General features: G+C 43.8%; 1 protein-coding gene across 5 annotated transcripts in view; it reads left to right on the forward strand.

The window, feature by feature from the left end:
• Nucleotides 1-21,486, forward strand: part of grik1a (glutamate receptor, ionotropic, kainate 1a) — a 329,820-nt gene that overhangs the window by 269,972 nt on the left and 38,362 nt on the right. For 4 of the 5 annotated variants that reach the window (XM_078408895.1, XM_078408897.1, XM_078408898.1 and 1 more), the window contains 3 exons: nt 1,047-1,165; nt 6,989-7,206; nt 21,131-21,356. In XM_078408895.1, the coding sequence (XP_078265021.1) occupies nt 1,047-1,165; nt 6,989-7,206; nt 21,131-21,356 (563 nt within the window). Of the gene's footprint in view, nt 1-1,046; nt 1,166-3,346; nt 3,413-6,988; nt 7,207-21,130; nt 21,357-21,486 lie in introns of those variants that run through there. The other variant, XM_078408899.1, reaches the window with a different exon arrangement.

Genomic DNA, 21,486 nt, shown 5'->3' on the forward strand with positions numbered 1-21,486 from the left:
CCGCGGGGGGTTGAATGCATCCTTGACAAGGAGTGTAAGATAGTTGTATAATAGTTTATTGTGTGTCTTGTATTATGGTGGTGGGTTCATGTTTTGGTTTTATTGTATTGTATATATTGTTTTAATATTTGAATAAATATTTTTGATTAATATAAAAAAAGGGCTCTGGAACTCCAGTCCGGCCTGGCGGGAGCCAGTGGATCCGTTTCCATAGTCAACCTCCGCAGCTGGACTTTCAGCGGGTCGAGGTTTCCCCCGAGGTTTGGCCGGGACTGTGGAACGCAGGCCCAGCTGGAGCCAGCAGACCTGTGCCCATAGCTAACTCTGAGGCTGACTTTGCGGGGCAGTATCTCGGTCCCCCGGATGCTTGTTCCAGTACCGTTCACCTCATCTCAAGGCCGCAACCTCCGTTGGTTCAGCAAAACGGATAATCCAGCAAGATTCTGGAAACTCGGGTGCTGTGAAATGTGTGTGCTTGTAATGCAAAGGAGAATTCAAACAGAGTGCAGAATATAACCTTACAGTTACAGAGAAATCGCAGACAAAAAGCGCAAGGACCGCAATGAGGTAGGTTGGAAGATTGGGAATTCATCCTTTACTTATCAGAGGTCAGTTCAAGAATCTAATTACAGCGGTGAGGATGAGAAACTGGAATTTGGTGGTGCGTGCTTTCAAACTCATAATTCTGCACTCTGAATGTCGTTCGCAATAGCACTTTGAAATGGAAAGCAATGTTCCAAATGACCTTTCCTTTAACAGTTATACTGGAGCCTTGAGCAACTTTTACAGAATACAAATGCTTGAGAGCCAAAAGCTATTGGGAATACCTCCTGGTCCCTATTAAACAGTAAACCACAGCTGCAGAGTCAATACAGCGATAAATCTATTTGGGTATCGTAATGAACAGTGTCACCTTTTAGTAGTTCATTGATTACTAATCCAATTGTTGATTTTTTTCTTCCCAGCACTGTTGAATGCTTGAAGGGTTTGCTGATGCACTGTGTATTCGTGTGATATTTGAAGACTATTTCTGTTAATTACCACAGGTTTACACCATACGAATGGTACAATCCCCACCCTTGCAATCCTGAGTCGGATGTAGTGGAAAACAATTTTACTTTACTAAATAGTTTCTGGTTTGGAGTTGGAGCGCTCATGCAGCAAGGTACATAGGTCACACATCATTCCTACACATATCCCACAGTGTGCTGGGGCCCTTAGATTGTGTGGTAAGCTCCATCCTCGGTAATTATGCTCCATACTGTAAAACCTAGCCCAGCTAAACAAAAGAGCATGATTATCAATAGTGCAGTGAGTATACATTTGCTGACACAAAGATATAACAAACTACAAAAAAAAGGATTTGTGCCTGAGGATTAAAAGGACTGAAAACCAAAAGGGCAGTAAAGAGAATCGGCACTGCAATTGCACCAGAAATTAAAGAGGATCTAACACTTTTAAAACTCAGTGAGGTCTAGCTGCATTTAGTGAAGTAATTTTAATGACTGATGTCGAAATTGCATGTCTGTGTGTCTTTTTTTAAATCCCTGCTAAGAATGTTCTGCAATTGAACCTCACCTGATACAGCTCAGCGTTTACATGGCAAGTTTTAAACGGGGACCACAATTGTACATGAACAAGGGTTCAGCTTTAATTTAAGTGGAAGTATGCTATTTAATTAATTGAATTGGGATGAAAATCGACTAAATCTGAAATGATTAGAGACCTAGTCAGAAGCTTTCGATATTTCCATTCGTATGTATTTTTCTCTGAGGGCTTACTATTGGTCTTTCTCGCAAAAATTGCTATTTTAAATAACTTTTGTCTGAAAACTGATATAAATCGTGCATACTTACAATATATGCTAAACATATACAATATGCACCAATTCTAAAACTGACAGACATGCAATTAGGATGCTATTTTATAAAGAGTAGGGTATGTTTTAGTCCCTTCTTACTATATTTGAAATTTTGTACAAAGAAAAAGATAAATCCCATTGAGGAATCTTCCGCTGGGACTGCATCCACACAATTTTTCTCGGGGGGGGGGGAGGGGGGATTGCATGCTTCTCAAGTTAAGGAAGATGATCAAAATAAACCTCACGGGTAATTAGCTCAAACTGGGTGACACAAATCAATAATACTCCAGTTTAATTAGGATGTGCTTTGAAGAAAACAAACGCATGGTAAATTAAATAAATCCTACTTAATCCCCAATATCCACTATTTTTAAGAAAACATACAGAAAAAAAGTATAAGACCCGAGAAGAGATGAAAGCAACTTTAGGATTCTGGAAGCTGACATTTTATCAGAGCTCCTGCATAAAAGAAATGTGATTTTATAAATGAAAATAGATGCGAAAAAATTAAATTTGACTGATGCGTTAAACAATACCATTTTGATATTCCAGCGTGAAAGTCAAGAAAAGGTAACTATATTGGACTGATTTTACTAAAAACAATTTCTTGTTTTCAGATTAAGAATGAATAAGATAAGAATTAATAAATAATTTAAACCAACTGTTACTACTCACTAAATTATACTTCAGAAGCTGCATGTTGAAAAAGTCTCACTGGGATAATAATAATAATACATTTAATTTATATAGCGCTTTTCAGGATACTCAAAGACGCTTTACAGAGCAAACAAGACATAAAACAAACAAACAAACAAAAGATTTGTCCTGACGGAGAAGCGGCGAACAAATAGCGCCAGCGTCCTCTCACGTCAGGGTCCGGCAGTAGACAATAAAGAACACAAGACACACAATTACAATTTAACACAAACAACCATCACAGTGATTGCTACAGGTACACCCTCACTGTGATGGTAGACGGTAGGTTTGATTTTAGGTGCTCTCGGTCAAAGGTGAATTAAAGAAAGATTACCCTCAGGTTTTACAGTAGAGCATCTGTGTGTGTGTGTGTGTGTGTGTGTGTGTGTGATGGTTGGATGTGTGTGTGTGCTGATGAAGACTGGCTTTATTTCCCATTAACAAATGGTGGCTGGTAAACTGAATGTATACCAGCCACTCATGGCAAGCATGCTGGAGTTTACCATCATCCACAGCAGACTGTGGGATGTCGTGTCTGATAGTTGCCATTACCTTGGATACATGACAGTCAGCCCCAATCCGGCTCTGCTTGATAATTTTAAAGAGATTCTTAAACAAATGTTTGCACATACAAACTTGTGGTACTTGCAGACGAGAGCTTAGTTTGCACTAAGAGCTGCAAAAAAAGTAGTCCAATGCCAACATCTGTGTGGAAAATCTGTGATCTTTGCGCGATAGCCATCTGTTTCACTTTTTTAATGTGATGATCAGAGTTTCTCTTTTCTACAGACCATGAGCAATGTCTGGATCAGGATTGGCTGTCATGTCTACCCTAAGGCACAAAAGAGACTTCAGCAAGTATTGTCTCTGAGCAGATTTTACCCTAATTACATTTTAATTTGCTGACACAACTAGAATTCAGGCATGCCAACAAATTGTCAAATGGGATGAATTTTTGCATTAATCATCTTAATTGTATTTGGTGAGAATTAAAAATAAACCATTTCAATACTAAAAGACAACGATGTTAAAAATCCATGCAGATGTTGTGCCTCCCAAACTTGCTAAGGTGAGAGCAGAGATTTATAAACTATTCAGCTTATAATTTTAAAGAAAATGGCGACCATCAAAATCTGAAAGCATATTTTGGAATAGATTTTACTGTATGATGCTTTCTTTTAGGCTTTGGTGAATTACCAAATATTGGTGCTGTCTGACTCTTTAACACTGAATCAAATACGAAGGTAATAATGTAAACTACCATGGCAAGTTGCCTGGACTTTACATACCCTATTTGTTATTCATCGGAATAACCAGATATAAGATTAGAATAAATTCTTAACCATTTATAGGTCTATAAATCTATCGAATCAAAATTTAAGCTATTAACATTAGTGAGATGTTGAAGTGTTAAAAACATTTCTCCTGACCATCTCCTGCGGTATTAAGTTGTGCTTAATGGACCTGCTCTATTTACCATGCCTGCTGCAAACTACTGAACCAGGTTGCTGCGGTTTGGAGCCATTATTCGGCTCCCTGGTGCTTGAATCTTGGAATTTACCGGAGTCCTGTCCATTTTAACTGTCAGTGAAGATTTCTGGTAAAATGGGTGAAGCTGTTGGGAATATTAGTAGATTTACACGTTAGCCACCAGAATAGTTGATATTAGACAATAGACAATAGACAATAGACAATAGGTGCAGGTGTAGGCCATTCAGCCCTTCGAGCCAGCACCGCCATTCAATGCGATCATGGCTGATCACTCTCAATCAGTACCCCGTTCCTGCCTTCTCCCCATACCCCCATACCCCCTCACTCCGCTATCCTTAAGAGCTCTATCCAGCTCTCTCTTGAAAGCATCCAACGAACTGGCCTCCACTGCCTTCTGAGGCAGAGAATTCCACACCTTCACCACTCTCTGACTGAAAAAGTTCTTCCTCATCTCCGTTCTAAATGGCCTACCCCTTATTCTTAAACTGTGGCCCCTTGTTCTGGACTCCCCCAACATTGGGAACATGTTTCCTGCCTCTAATGTGTCCAATCCCCTAATTATCTTATATGTTTCAATAAGATCCCCCCTCATCCTTCTAAATTCCAGTGTATACAAGCCTAATTGCTCCAGCCTTTCAACATACGACAGTCCCGCCATTCCGGGAATCAACCTAGTGAACCTACGCTGCACGCCCTCAATAGCAAGAATATCCTTCCTCAAATTTGGAGACCAAAACTGCACACAGTACTCCAGGTGCGGTCTCACCAGGGCCCGGTACAACTGTAGAAGGACCTCTTTGCTCCTATACTCAACTCCTCTTGTTACGAAGGCCAACATTCCATTGGCTTTCTTCACTGCCTGCTGTACCTGCATGCTTCCTTTCAGTGACTGATGCACTAGGACACCCAGATCTCGTTGAACATCCCCTCTTCCTAACTTGACACCATTCAGATAATAATCTGCCTTTCTATTCTTACTTCCAAAGTGAATAACCTCACACTTATCTACATTAAACTGCATCTGCCATGTATCCGCCCACTCACACAACCTGTCCAATATTGCTTGCTATGTAATAATGTGAGGCTCTGGGGTTAAGATGAGATGGTTTCGCCTGATGAGTTTCAGTGCGGCACACAACAGGAAGAATGTTCAGCCAATCTCATTAGTGCCACTAGCAAGACTGCTTCTGTTGGTCCTGGTATTTTTTGGACCAGTGTTGAGAGTTTCCACGTCTGAACGCAAGCCAGATCCTCCAGCTGGGATGTGCACAAATCTTTATTTGGCATTGATTTTGGCTGCGAAACTTCTGAGTTCTAATGGCCTCCTAATTGTCTAATGACTATATCTGCACACGAGGATTGAACATTTGGGAAAGGTACCAGGGACTATCGGCAATCTGTGGATCTGAAACTCGGCAAGAGTAACCATCTTCAGGGGAATCAAACAAATTGGCGGGGGGGAAAAGAAAATGGGTGAATTTTCTTGTTCACAGGGTAATTCGAATATCACTGTACCTTAATTGGTACACATGACAACAAATGACCTATGAAGTACATACATAATTTGGGTATAGATAGTAATTGGCCAGAATATTCCCTCATCTTTCTGAACTGCATTGGCATTTCTGACAAGGTACTTCACAAGTTCATGTTCACAAATGAGTTGAATTAGGCCATTCGGCCCATCGAGTCTACCTGGTCATTCAATCATGACTGATTTCTGCCACCTAATCCCATTTCCTGCCTTCTCCCCATAACCCTTGACACCAGTTCTAATCAAGAACTTGGCTATCTCTGCCGAAAGATATGTCTACTTAAAGAGATCTGTCTACTTAAAGATATATTTTGTAATTGTTTTAAATAGAAATACATCTTCAGCCCACTGAGTTGAAGACAAGATGCTATAATAAAAACCTGCTTTGTTTGATTCAGTGAATGAAGTGTCCACCTCCTTTCTTCCCATCCCAATTTCTTTTACGCTCTTTAATCTTTATGTTCATCAATTTTGCAGATGAATCTGTTAAAATTCATCCAGATCTTGTCCTGTGCTTTCTATTCTTATTAAATTGTTAAATAAATGGTGAAGCTGCAGCAAAGAAATTGAAAACCTTGTTGTCTGAAATAGTTGGACTGCAGCTGTATACGCCATGATTTAAGTTGATGCCTTAAATATACAATGTCGGCCGTCCATTTTTAAAATGTATTTAATCACTTCCATTTCCCATGAAACACTTTGCCTTGGAACCATTGTATCGTGTAACACAGGAACATTTTTCACTCATCATATCTGTGTCACCTCTTTCCAAGGCTAATCTGAATTAGACCCTGCCTCCTGATGTTGCTAGGATATTGCTGGCTACTTGCAGTACTGTGGAGGAGGCCATGCATTTCTGCTCTGCCTGAGCCACTCATCCAAATTTCACTTGCTTCAATTGCTTCTACCTGTGACAAGCGTCCAAACCTCCACTTGCCTCCGTATGAATATAATTTTGCGTTGTCCTCTTAGCTTTTTGAAACATGAGATATTGCAAACTTCTTGACTGGAGGGAGTTGTCACTTTGAAAAAGCTCTTAATTTTAAACATAGTAAAATCTCCTCATGGCCTCCTCTACTGCAGTGCGAGTGGTCCCCAATATCCTAATGCTCTCATAACGATACTTCAGTAATTCCGCATCATTCCATGGAATCACGACCCTTCGTTGCCTGTGCTCACCTATTGTCAGCTGAACCACCAGCCTGTGTTGAATTGTCTTCAGTGACAAGGTGACAATATTGATCGTGTCTGTATTTTGAGTGGCTCATCTGATTGTGTTCTGTGCTGTCTGGCCCATCATGTTTTACATAAGCCCTGCGTTCCTTTTCTCTGTTCAGTCTTTGATTGTCCATCAGCCTTCAATCCACAAACCTAATGATATGTCCTTATTGCTACTGTTGTGACAGGATCAGAATTGATGCCCAAAGCCCTCTCTACTAGAATAGTGGGTGGAATCTGGTGGTTTTTTACATTAATCATCATCTCTTCGTATACTGCCAACCTGGCTGCCTTTCTGACTGTGGAAAGAATGGATTCTCCCATAGACTCTGCTGACGACTTGGCAAAGCAAACCAAAATAGAATATGGTGCTGTCAGAGATGGATCCACAATCACCTTTTTTAAGGTAGGACATTGTTTTTTCTTGTAATGTTTACCAATACAGCCTTCTGTGATCATGAAAACTATATTGTACAGATTCAAATGCACATCTGAAACATTTTAAATTAGATTTTCAGTTGATTCTCCATCAGGGGTTTGATGTTAAATGGGAACCATGGCCTCAGGAGGTTGCCTAGGTGTTTGTGTTGATTAAACACTTATAAAGAAAAGGAACTTCAATTTTCCTGTCATTGGCTCTTTGGTTTGCTGTTTAATTCAGTTGTTGCCCTGACTGATAATCTGATGGGTTGTGGTGGTGATAGCTTATTTTAAATATTCTAAACCTGTTTCAGATCACCGATATGGTGAATAGAATGATTCGGAGCAAGGACACTTTTTGAATATTTGTATAATAATCCATTCTTTACAGTTAAACCATCGAACTACGTGTCTATTGTGAATTGCTTATTTGATCCGTAAAATAACAGACAAAGAATGTCTATAAAATAATTGTTAATCATTGATAATGCATGGGCTGTAAATTTAGGATACATTTCCATTTTTAATTTCAACTAGACCAAGTGGACCCGTTGGGCCCAAACCTCTCCTGCATTGGTGCAGCACCCTCTCCTACCCCTCTCTCCTCAACCCCCCCTCCCTCTCCCTTCTCCCCCATTCCCCCCTCCCCCCCTCCCTCCCTCCTCCCCTCCCCCTCCCCTCCTTTTAAACTTAAAAATGTGAATAACTTTTAAAATATAACACCGATTTCAATAAAACGACTTGCATTATCACTAAAGTGATACATCGAAGGATGAGAGGGGATCTTATCAAAACGTATAAGATTATTAAGGGGTTGGACACGTTAGAGGCAGGAAACATGTTCCCAATGTTGGGGGAGTCCAGAACCAGGGGCCAAAGTTTAAGAATAAGGGGTAGGCCATTTAGAACAGAGATGAGGAAAAACTTTTTCAGTCAGAGAGTTGTGAATCTGTGGAATTCTCTGCCTCAGAGGGCAGTGGAGGCCAATTCTCTGAATACATTCAAGAGAGAGCTAGATAGAGCTCTTAAGGATAGCGGAGTCAGGGGGTATGGGGAGAAGGCAGGAACGGGGTACTGATTGAGAATGATCAGCCATGATCACATTGAATGGCAGTGCTGGCTCGAAGGGCCGAATGGCCTACCCCCGCACCTATTGTCTATTGTCTATTGTGACAATGGTGAGTAAGGTGGGCCTAAAATTGTCGCGCTATCGTGTACCATTTTGGCTGAAGTTCAGTCACAAACAAGATAACAAACGAGAGTTTTAGTATATAGATATTAGAATATGAAAAAAAATCTTACTCCAGGCACAGAATATCAGTCCTAGAATTCATGTAGGAGAGCTCCAGGTCGAGGCTGATCAGTCTGAAGAAGGGTCTCGACCCGAAACGTCACACATTCCTTCTCTCCAGAGATGCTGCCTGTCCCGCTGAGTTACTCCAGCATTTTGTGTCGACCTTCCAGGGTCAGGACCATTGCTACTCCAAGATTTTCCGTCCATTTTATAGAAAGTCCGGCTCGATGAATTCCATGCCCACGACACAGATATATTCAGAAACCACGGGTGGAAGTACTTGTGGACCATTTAAAACCATTGCTTAAAACATCAAATGCTGATCTTCACATTGTATTTAATAGACAACAAAGAAAGAAGCAGCAGCTAGCCTGGGCGCTGCTGGGGTCCTTGCACAGCATTGACATGCCCCACTTGTCCAGCTGTCACTCCCCGCACTGTGTGTTCTACTAAATATGGATATCAAATTTGCTCTTTTGGAATATTTATGGATGTTCTTATCCAGGTGAGCAAAGTTCAAGTGGCTGCTGTCTTTCTGGTTGGCACTTTATAATGGTGTCACAGTGCTGATTTAATGACTCTCTCAGTGTGGTGTCACCTTTACCATTAATCAGCGTCGAGATGTCTTTAATGACACGATTGTGCCTCCAGCAAAGATCATTCCTGTATCTGTGATGAGATGGGAGTGACTGTCCTTGACATCAAGGCTGTATTTGACTGCATGTGGGACGAAGGCACCTTTTGTAAATGCGCCAGAACACATCGCTGCCATGGTCCCTCATGCCGATGTCCGACCATCTTCAGCTGCTTCATCCATGAGCATCCTCCCATTACCAGGTCAGAGGTGGAGATCTTCACTGACGAGTGCACAACTTTCAATTCCATTTGCAACTCCTCAGCAAATGAAGCAGCCCGTACTGTCATGCAGTAAGACCGTGGCAGCATTCAGGCATTGGTTGTTAGGCGCTGTAATATTGATGTTGCATCAGTTCCAGGTACTGAGCAATACCAACAACAGAGAGCCTAAGCACTTATTCTTAACATTCAATGGCACCACCATTGCTAAATCCCCAAACACCAACATCACCATTGACCAAACATTCAGCTGGACGCTCCAGATACGTACTGCAGCTGCAAGCACAGGTCAGAGGCTGGGTACCCTCTGGCAGAAAACCCGCCTCCTGATACTGTAGGGTCTGTACACAATGAACAAGACAGGCATCAGAAGAGTGATACAATAATCTCCACTTGCCTGGATGAATGAAATGATAACAACTCATATGAACTCAGTTTAAGGTTCAGAACCAGGGACCACAGTTTAAGAATAAGGGGTAGGCCATTTAGAACAGAGATGAGGAAAAACTTTTTTAGTCAGAGAGTTGTGAATCTGTGGAATTCTCTGCCTCAGAGGGCAGTGGAGGCCAATTCTCTGAATACATTCAAGAGAGAGCTAGATAGAGCTCTTAAGGATAGCGGAGTCAGGGGGTATGGGGAGAAGGCAGGAACGGGGTACTGATTGAGAATGATCAGCCATGACCACATTGAATGGCGGTGCTGGCTCGAAGGGCCGAATGGCCTACTCCTGCACCTATTGTCTATTGTTTATTGTCTATTGAAACTTGGCACCATCTAGAACTAAGCAGCCCACTTGATTAATAACCCGCCAACCACCCTAAACATTGATTTCCACAAAATGCTGGAGTAACTCAGCAGGTCAGGCAGCATCTCAGGAGAAAAGGAATGGGTGACGTTTCGGGTCGAGACCCTCTTCAGACTGATGTCAGGGGGGCGGGACAAAGGAAAGATATGGGTGGAGACAGGAAGATCGAGGGAGAACTGGGAAGGGGGAGGGGAAGAGAGGGACAGAGGAACTATCTAAAGTTGGAAAAGTCAATGTTAACACCGCTGGGCTGTAAGCTGCCCAAGCGAAATATGAGGTGCTGTTCCTCCAATTTCCGGTAGGCCTCACTATGGCACTGGAGGAGGCCCATGACAGAAAAGTCAGACTGGGAGTGGGAGGGGGAGTTGAAGTGCTCAGCCACCGGGAGATCAGGTTGGTTAACGCGGACCGAGCGAAAGTGTTGAGCGAAACGATCGCCGAGCCTGCGTTTGATTTCCACCATCACTGCAGTATGCATGGTGGAGGACATTTGCAAACTACACTGCGGTTGCTCTCCAGGCCACTAAAACTGCCCGTTCCAGATCTGCAATCTCGGTCATGAAGGAGGTTAAGGGCAGTAGAGGCAGAGAATATATCCATCTGCAGATTCCCCTCCAAATGACACACCATCCTCACAGGGCAGTAAACCGCTGCTCCATCATGAAAGGTAGGCCTATGTCCTGTAACTCCCCATCCAACAACACAGTAGAGGTACCTGTGCCAGCAAGACTGGCAATGTAAGGAAGCTCAGTATTACCATCTTGAGACAGGAGGGCTGAGCAATAGATTTTTTAGAGATACAGCGCAGAAACAGGCCCTTCGGCCCACCGGGTCCGTGCCGCCCAGCGATCCCCGCACACTAACACTATCCTACACCCACTAGGGACAATAGGGACAATTTTTGCATTTGCCCAGCCAATTAACCTACACACCTGTACGTCTTTGGAGTGTGGGAGGAAACCGAAGATCTCGGAGAAAACCCACGCAGGTCACGGGGAGAACGTACAAACTCCGTACAGACAGCACCCAGAGTTGCAAGATGTAAAAAAAACAGTTCTTAAAGCTGTCCCATACAAACTACACTAATCAAGTATCTTTGCTCAGAATCCTAGTACACATTCCACAAGGCCAGTTAATTCATCTACATGCATTGGCTATACCTTAGAAGTTGTCGGTCCCTGCAAAGTAGACTTAATATAAAGTTTTCTCTGCACCTGTAGTTAAGACATGATTACCCGAATAAACTCTAATCGTTTCAAAGCATATTTTGTGAAAGCTCTTGGGGTGATATTAAACCAGAATAATTTATCTCAAATCACAGGCAAAGGTATCACACATTAGCAAACCTAAATGTAGTGCTCAATTACGTATAAATAGGTACCAATCATATATATAATATTGCAGTAATTAACAAAACGTGTCACTGATTCTAAAGTACCAAGACAACATGTTCTTCCAAAATTGCAATGTCTGCTCTCGAAATGTTCTGTGCTCTGAGAGAAACTAAATGGTGTCAACTCAATGAATGCATAGCCTTTGTTTGAGGCTTTGATTCATTATTGTAAGTTGGAACAGTGGACGGGAAATCTGAATTGTGATATTTGTGTTCAAAGCCTCAAGCAAAACAAAGGAGAATTTATCTTGCTGTTTTTTTGTTGCAAGTTCTAATGGGACTTTGAGTGTTGTAGTGTAACAGAATCTTTTGGTTATTATTACCACATCTTCCATCTTATATTCTACTTCGATCCTTCTTTTCCTCCCCGACACCCTCAGATGTTACAAAACTTGCGTCTATCTATTTCAATACTTCAGTAATATTCCCTTCTATCTGCTTCACAATATTGATTGGTCTAAATTGCAAACTCTCCACTCCAACTGGCTTCTATGTACTTAAACAACTTCAAGTCTCAGCCACTTTTCTGCCCCACTTCCTTATCGTCCTTTGCACACATCCATATTGAACAGCATGAGAGTGCTTCAGCAAAATAATTTCACTGATATCTTCATTCAACCCATGGCTGCAGCCTCCTCCAGCACTACATTCTGTATCTTCACTTTAGTCATTTATGCATTGCATCTCCCCTCATGCCATCAACAGTAGAAAAGCTAGAAACTCCTTTATTCTCGGTATTTATTCACAAAATGCTTGAGTAACTCAGCAGGTCAGGCAGCATCTCAGGAGAGAAGGAATGGGTGACGTTTCGGGTCGAGACCCTTCTTCAGACTGATGTCAGGGGGGCGGGACAAAGGAAGGATATAGGTGGAGACAGGAAGATAGAGGGAGATCTGGGAAGAAGCTGCCCAGGCGAAATATGAGGTGCTATACTACCTTTATTCTCGGCTTGCCTTCATAAACCCATTTGCGTTTTTGTGTCTCTTCTGACCATCTAAATCTCTCTCAGTATTATCTCCGGCCAAATCTGATTAATCATCTGGAGATTGTTTTACAACTGGTTATTCTTATTGTTTCTACTTGCCCATTTCTTAGTTTACCTTCTCTCCTTTTCTTCCATTGTGTGTCACCCTATCTCTTAAACAACCTGGTGTTAGTTTCTGTAATGAAAGTACAATATCGATGGGGGTTATTTCTATAGCTTGTTGCTCGCTGATTGTCTGAGTTAGAATATATTTGAATTTCTGTTGGCCCTTTGCTCCATTACTTTTGAAATTGTGGGCAACCAACGTTAAAGGCCTAGACTAACCTCATATATATCCTATCAGACTGCAGCAAAAGGCAATCAGTTTCTTTGATGAACTAAAGAGTCGTGTATGTTTCTGAGCTTTTGCCTGTTGCAACACCCAGCTAGGTGACAGATGTAACTGGATATAGGAAAGCATAAAAAAAGGAACTTTATGGTCAGTGGAACAAAGCGGCAAATAGGGTGATCTGAGAAAAGGTACGGTTTTAAAGAAACAAATAATATCGAAGATTGAATTAAGAAAGGGATGGAATATAAACAAGGATGTTCTTTAAATTCAGCACCAGGTGTAATACAGTTCTGGTCACTCAAAGGCAGACGTATTTGTCATTACGAAGAACCATACAACGGGATCCGAAATCTAAAGCAACATCTTCCCTTATTTGAAGAAGTTAGATAATGAGCGCATGTTGATGGCTTCTCTTAAGTCTTCAGTAACATGAACAGGGTTCGTACTGTTGATCAGAGAAAGTTGTTGATTGTGGGCAAGTTTTTTTGGGGAGAGATGGGAAGATGGGGGGCAAAAGTTAGAAATTGGAAGTAAAAAGCAAATCAGACTAATGTTTCAGGTGAACAGGAATAGAGATTGTCCAGATGGAACTGTTGAAGGCAATTTATTCCTTTCTAGTGAGAGAGAGAGAAGCTTTTTTTCTATCATCTCATGGGATATCAATGGCACGGACTTGGAGGGCGGCACGGTAGCGCAGCGGTAGAGTTGCCGCTTTACAGCGAATGCAGCGCCGGAGACTCAGGTTCGATCCTGACTACGGGTGCTGCACTGTAAGGAGTTTGTACGTTCTCCCCGTGACCTGCGTGGGTTTTCTCCGAGATCTTCGGTTTCCTCCCACACTCCAAAGACGTACAGGTTTGTAGGTTAATTGGCTGGGTAAAATGTAAAAATTGTCCCTAGTGGGTGTAGGATAGTGTTAATGTACGGGGATCACTGGGCGGCACGGACTTGGAGGGCCGAAAAGGCCTGTTTCCGGCTGTATATATATGATAATGCTGTAGGGAGGACTCTGTTCAACTTGTCTTTGAAAGTATGGTGACAAGCCAGTCTTTAAGCAGCATTGCAGTGTTTTTGTGATGAACATGCTCCCAATTGATTGAGAAGATATTTCTGTCAGGATTATCTTATGAAACAAAATTGGACTGCATGGACATTTACTGTACCAGAAAACGCTTGAGATAGTTAAAGTATGTCAGATTCAGGTGAAATGTTTAGGTTTATTATTATCACATGTACCGAGCTACAGTGAAAAGCTTTGTTTTACATGCTACCCAAACAGATCAGACATACTATACATAGATACAATCAGTTAAAACTCAATGCAATAGATAGAACAATGGAGAACATACAGAGTGCAGAATATAGTTCTCAGCGTAGAGGCATAGAGTGATACAGTGTGGAAACAGGCCCATTGGCCCAACTTTCCCACACCGGCCAACATGTCCCAGCTACACTAGACCCACCTGCCAGGGTTTGGTCAATATCCCTCCAAACCTGTCCTATCCATGTACCTGCCTAACTGTTTCTTAAATGTCGGGATAGTCCCAGCCTCAACTAACTCCTCTGGCAGCTTGTTCCATACACCCACCACCCTTTGTTTGAAAAAGTTACCCCTCAGATTCCTATTAAATCTTTTCCCCTTCAACTTAAACCCATGTCCTCTGGTCCTCGATTCACTTACTCTGTGCATCTACCCGATCTATTCCTCTCATGATTTTCTACATTTCTGCAAGATCACCCCTCATCTTCCTGCGCTCCAAGGAATAGAGTCCCAGCATACTTAACCTCTCCCTAAAGCTCAGACCCTCTAGCTCCAGTAACATCCTTGAAAATCTCCTCTGTACCCTTTCCAGCTTGACAACATATTTCCTATAACATGGTGCCCAGAACTGAGCACAATTGTGGAGCAACAGTTCCTCAGGTAAAGTCCAATGTGCTCAGTGGGAGGATATTCAAATGAATTCGGCAAAACTCAATCATTTACTATTTTGCTCAGTTGCTGCATTCTGAAGATAGAATACAACTTAACTCCACAACTGCAGAAACTAATTTTTATAATTCCTACTGTCTTCAAACACAAAATCAGCAACCAACAGTAAGACTTTTGGATTGTTGTTCTGATTTAGCATAGCGCACTATTGCAGTTTTAGGTGAACCATACCCCTTGTGTTCCTTGCCCATTCCTACCGGTCCACCTCCATTCTCTCTCCCATTATCCATCTTTTCCATTTCCTATCCTCACCCCTCAGCCTCCTTCGCTCCAGGGAAAACAACCCAGTTTACATCCGGCTCTACCTGCCCATTATCCCTCCCTATCTGGTTTCACATCATCTTTCACCCTCCCCTTCCTCTGCCTGGCTGTCTCTGCATCCTCTTCATTATCTCCCTGAGCATCAAACTGCTGGAGGAACTGAATGGGCCAGGCAACATCTGTGGAGGGTAATGGGCACCGCCATTCAAGCCAGCACCGCCATTCAATATGATCATGGCTGATCATCCAACTCAGTAGCCTGTACCTGCCTTCTCTCCATACCCCCTGATCCCTTTAGCCACAAGGGCCACATCTAACTCCCTCTTAAATATAGCCAATGAACTGGCCTCAACTACCTTCTGTGGCAGAGAATTCCACAGATTCACCACTCTCTGTGTGAAAAAAAAAAAAAAAACTTTCCCATCTCAGTCCTAAAAGACTTCCCCCTTATCCTTAAACTGTGACCCCCTGTTCTGGACTTCCCCAACATCGGGAACAATCTTCCTGCATCTAGCCTGTCCAACCCCTTAAGAATTTTGTAAGTTTCTATAAGATCCCCCCTCAGTCTTCTAAATTCCAGCGAGTACAAGCCGAGTCTATCCAGTCTTTCTTCATATGAAGACAACTTGAGTTTTGAAGAAGGGTCCCGACCCAAAATGTTATCTCCATTTCCCTCCATAGACGCTGCTTCACATGCTGAGTTCCTCCAGCAATTTGCTTTTGCTGAAGAATCCAGCACCTGCAGGCTCTTGTGTCTCCTTTAATTTCCTTACCTGTTTCTATTTATCACCCCCCCCCCCACCCCCCCACTCCCCCCACCCCTCACGGGTCCCATGTGGCTTCACTCTTCTGTTTCCACCTACCAGGCCCTGTTTTAACCCTCCTTCTTACCTCTTCATGCTGGCTATCTTCCCTCTACACTCTCAGTCCTGATGCAGGGTTTTGACCCAAAACATCGCTCCTCCCTTTGCCTGCACAGACAGATATTGCTTCACCCGCTCGAGTTCCTCCAGCAGTTTATTTATCGCTCCAGATTCCACCAGTTGCCATCACTTGTGACGTGATTGTTTTGCCCATTGTACACAAAGAAATATTTATTTCCATTGTAGATTGCTCTCTAGGGTGAGGTCCTAAAATAATGGAGTTGTACAGCACAGGGAGGGGCCTTTCAGCCCAACATGTACATGCTGATCTTTTTGCCCATCTGCACTATTCCCACTTGCCTGCATTAGGTCCAAATCTTCCTTTGCCTGATCAAATGTGTGTCTAAAAATGTCTTAACCATAATGATTGTATCTGACTCCACTCCCTCCTCCAGCAGCAAATTCCAAATAACTCTGTGGGAAAAAAAAACCCACACAAATCCCTGGTAAAACTCCTTCCTCTTATCTTAAACCTTTAGGCTTCCTGGTTTTGAAACTTTTCTCATGGATGCTGAGTATCGACCATAATCTCAGACTTTCATCATTTTATATCCATTCATCGTCACCCCTCAACCTCCTTCGCTCCAGGGAAAACAACCCAGTTTACAGAATCTCTCTCCACGAATGATGTTCCACAGTCCAGGCAACATCATGAAACTATGTTCTTCCTATAACGTGGTGACCAGCACTGCACACAGTACTTTGTTCCATGAAGGTGCAACATAATGCCCCTACTTGTATATTTTACGCCCCACCCTCTAAAAGCAAGCATGCCATAGCCTTCTTCACCACCCAAGAGGGGGAGGGGGCGGGGAGTTGGAGGGGAGGGGGAGACAAGGTGGAGGGAAGGGGGGAGGGGGCGGGAGGGAGGAGGGGGGGAGGAGGGGGGAGAGAGGGGGAGGAGAGGGTGCTGCACCAATGCAGGAGAGGTTTGGCCCACATTTTTAAGTTTAAAAGGAGGGGATGGGGAGGGGAGGAGGGAGGGAGGGGGGAAGGGAGGAGTGGGGGAGAAGGGAGAGGGGAGGGGGGGGGTTGAGGAAAGAGGGGAGGGGAGGGGAGGGTGCTGCACCAATGCAGGAGAGGTTTGGGCCCAACGTGTCCACTTGGTCTAGTGACATCTAACACCTGCTCCAGATTATACATTTACCTCCCTTCAGAACTCAGTATCTTTCACACCCTTCTCCATGGTGATTGCAAATGAGAAGTATTCATCTAGCATCTTGTCCACATTGCCTGGTTCTATACATAGATCATTACCTTGGTCCATGGAGGGACCCACTCTTCCTCTTGTTACTCTCTAGCTCCTGATATGCTTCATTAATGTCTTGGGATTCTCCTCAGTCTTACTTTCCAAGGAAATATCATTGCCCCTTTGCTTCCTCCTAATTTCTTGAGTTCTCTCCTACATAATCTCAAAGAGACTCCTCTCATCCCATTTGCCAAATGCCAAATTACTTTTGTAACCTTGTCGGTGCCAACACGAGGCCACTTGTGTACTACCTAGGTTGTATGCAAAGCGAAGCATGTGACTGTACCTAGGTACCCTAGATGCATGTGACAATAATGTATTGCCTGGACTTTCCACTCCCCTGCTGTGCATTAGAGCTGGCTAGTGCCATAAACTTGGCTGTTGCTGCCACGTTCCTCAAAGGACATCCCTACCCACTTAAAAGATTCAAAACAATACGCATGATTAAGAGGTGAATTACCACAGGGAACATCTGTACTTCCCACCTGCACCCACTGCCCTTTCTGCTCATCTCCTTTTCCCTGTACCTGCTGCATGACTAACTCGTTCAACCACATTTGTGTAGGAAGGAACTGCCGATGCTGGCTTGAACCGAAGATAGACACACAAAGCTGGAGTTACTCAGCCGGTCAGGCAGCATCTCTGGAGAAAAGGAACAGGACTATTTTCTCCAGAGATGCTGCCTGACCTGCTGAGTTACTCCAGCTTTTTGTGTCTATATCGGCCACATTTTCCAAATACCGTTGGTCAAATAGCGAGTCTATGCACAACTCCAACTGCTGTGTGCAGTCAGACAGGAGCTGCAGCTGGAAGCACCATCCTCGGGGATAATCTCCCGGGACATTAGAAATGCTCCTGATGTCCCACTGCCCCGGCCTCGTGCCTGCTATCCCCAGTCCATTCCACTAAGTGAAGGAAACTAACCTTACCTGATCACTACTCGCCCTCTTGCCCTCATCAGAGCCTGCACTTTTGAGCCAAGTAGTGCAGCCCTTCGACCGCAAAACCCTTTCAAAATGGCCGCTGCCAAGATGCAATGGTGGAGTGGTCTGAAGAAGAAAGGTTGAATAACAGCGGTCAAAACCCATCGGAATTTTGAAGAATGCAAAGTGATCTCATTGAGATGTCCAGGACTCCGAGAATGGATCGTTCCGACAGATGCTGAAAGCAGTTCCCTTTGGCTGAAGAGTCTAGAACTGGGAGGCAGTATCAAGATAATGGTTTGTCCATTTGAGAAGGCATTAGATCTTTCCACACCTGGGCGTAGTGTGTCCAGCGGCCGCTCCTGTCAGACCCCACAGAGCATTTGGAGCTGTGGATAGATTGACAATGTTGTAAATCTTTTCTATTCTCCAGTCTGAGAGAGATGCTGGCGTCTAGCTGCTGACTATATTCAATGCTGAGGTTGGCAGATAAATACAGTTGCAGAACACTGGAGTCTGAAACAAATATAGACATTTTGGTGGAACTCTGCCAGTCAGCCAGAAACATCTGTGGAAAGAGAATCCAGTCGATGTTTTGGGTCGGCAGCCCTTCCTTTGACAGAGGAAGGGAGGGAGGGGGGGGGAGGGGAATGGTGGATTGTTAGTGGTTACCTAAGATTGGAGAATTCAATGTTCATACCGTTGGGTTGTAATCTGCTCAAGTAGAACATGAGGTGACATTTCTCCAGTTTGCGTCTGGCCTCACCCTGGCAATGGAGGAGGCCCAGGACAGAAAGGTCAGCATAGCAACAGGAAGGGGAGTTAACATGGTTAGTAGCCGGGAGACCCAGTTGGCCTTGGTGGACCGAGCACAAGTGTTCAGTGAAAAGGGCGTAGCGTTTATGCCTGATCTCGCTGGCGTAAAGGAGGCCACTCTGGGAGCTCCCGGTGCAGTAGATGAAGTTAGAGGAGGTACACATGAACCTCTATCTCATTAGCAAACAGTACTGGCATCCCTAGATGGAGGTAAGGGAGGAGGTATGGGGACAGGTGTACCCATATTGGCTGCTGGTATCTTACCACAGTGACTGAACTTCAGAAGTGCCATTTTGCCCTGAATATTTTAAAGGTTTTACTGCAACTGAACGCATTTCCCTTACAGCGTGGAAACAGGCCCTTCGGCCCACCGATTCCGCGCCGACCAGCGATCCCCGCACATTAACACTATCCTACACCCACTAGGGACAATTTTCACATTTACACCAAGCCAATTAACCTACAAACCTGCACGTCTTTGGAGTGTGGGAGGAAACCGAAGATCTCGGAGAAAACCCACGCAGGTCACGGGGAGAACGTACAAACTCCATACAGACAGCACCCGTGGTCGGGATCGAACCCGGGTCTCTGGTGCTGTAAGCGCTGTAAGGCAGCAACTCTACCGCTGCGCCACCGTGCCGCTTTCATAATTATCTGGAATTGGTGCATCACAGGTTCTCTTGATCGATTCTTGAACATGGAAGAATTAAGGAAGATGGGTCTGCACTCAAAATCATGTTTCAATAAAATAACATTTTCTTTTAACAATAGAATCTATGGACTAAAACTCTCGTTTGTTTGTTTGTTTGTTCCTGAACTACAGCCAAAACGGTGCATGATAGCACGACAATCTTAGGCCCACCTTGCTCACCGTCATCCCTTTGGTGCTAATGGAAGAAGTTTCATTGAAATCAGTGTTATATTTTTAAAGTTATTCACATTTTAAAGTTTAAGTCTATCTCCTATGCGGGGAGGGAGGGAGGAGGGAGGGAGGGAGGGAGGAGGGAGGGAGAGAGGGAGGGAGGGAGGAAGGAGGGAGGGAGGGGGATGGAGTGGGGGAGGGGGGTAAGAGAGGGTAGGGGAGGGGAATGGGGGAGTGAGAGGGGTGGAGGGAGGGGGTAGGAGGGGGGATAAGGGGGGTTGAAGGGGATGGACTGGGGGGGAAGGGGAGGGGAGGGGGAGGGGAAGGGGGTAGAGGGGTGGAGGGAGGGAGGGGAGGGGGAGGGGAAGGGGAGAGGAGAGAGGGGAGGGGGAGGGGGAGGGAGGGGGAGAGGGGAGAGTGGTGGGGAGGGAGAGGGGAGGGGAGAGAGGGGGAGGAGAGGGTGCTGCACCAATGCAGGAGAGGTTTGGGCCCAGCAGGTCCACTTGGTCTGGTAACATTTAAAATACTTCACTGGATGGTCAGGGAAGATGGGAAATTTAACACAGTTGTGAATCCCTCCAATTCTCTCGCCCAGTGCCACGAATGACCAGTTGTCAATATATTTTATGCAGAAAATAAAAGAATTTTGGACTTTGTGAAATCGATGAGTGGTGGGAATATAAATGTTTGAGGAAGAGGACAACCATAATCTTACTGAGTAGCAGAACAGGATTAAAGGACTTGCTCTTAAATTTCCCGTTCTTGGTAATGGAGCTGTTATAAACCCGTGCGTTTTCACGGGGATGCACAAGAAGCATTTGTCTGCTGCAAATGACTGGGATTGTCAGCCTTCCTCTGACCCACTGATGCTGTTATTCCAGGTGATCAATAAAACCACTCGAAAATGCAAAGAAAAAACATCAGAAGCTGATTGATTTGCTAGATAAATGTCAAACGAAATTTAATGCCCAAAATAAAATAAACATATATATTGATCGAGAAGAAAAATAAGGAAGCAATCACCAATATTCACGATTAAACCTTTTCAAAGAAGTCCAAGTCTGAAAGAATCGGTGATTGAATGTAAAGAAAGTGGATCACAATAATCTGATGCTGCACTTGGGGCTGTGGTTGGAGCCTTGGGGTGATTCCAACTGTGTCGGAAAAACAAACGAAGGTTCCCCAAAGGCTGAGGCAAATAAACACTACTTTACATTTTACAGAAATCAAAAATCTCAACCTATGAGAAAATGTGGGCGTTCATGAACAGTCGAAAGCAAACTGCTTTACTGAAGAACAATGATGAGGGAATTCAGCGAGTTCTCACCACTGACTACGCCCTTCTGATGGAGTCAACCACTATTGAATATGTCACCCAGAGAAACTGCAACCTGACGCAAATCGGAGGCCTCATTGACTCCAAGGGATATGGCGTTGGAACACCTATAGGTAAAATACTGACTTCAACCTTACATTTCTAATTAAAAAGTGTGGATTCAAAATCCCATTATAAAGAGAAATAGGTGCAGGAAAAAACACACACACCTGCTCATTTCACAACAGCAAAGCCCATGAGGTT

The sequence above is a fragment of the Rhinoraja longicauda genome, chromosome 12 (assembly GCF_053455715.1).
Source record: "Rhinoraja longicauda isolate Sanriku21f chromosome 12, sRhiLon1.1, whole genome shotgun sequence".
NCBI classification, from domain to species: Eukaryota; Metazoa; Chordata; class Chondrichthyes; order Rajiformes; family Arhynchobatidae; genus Rhinoraja; species Rhinoraja longicauda.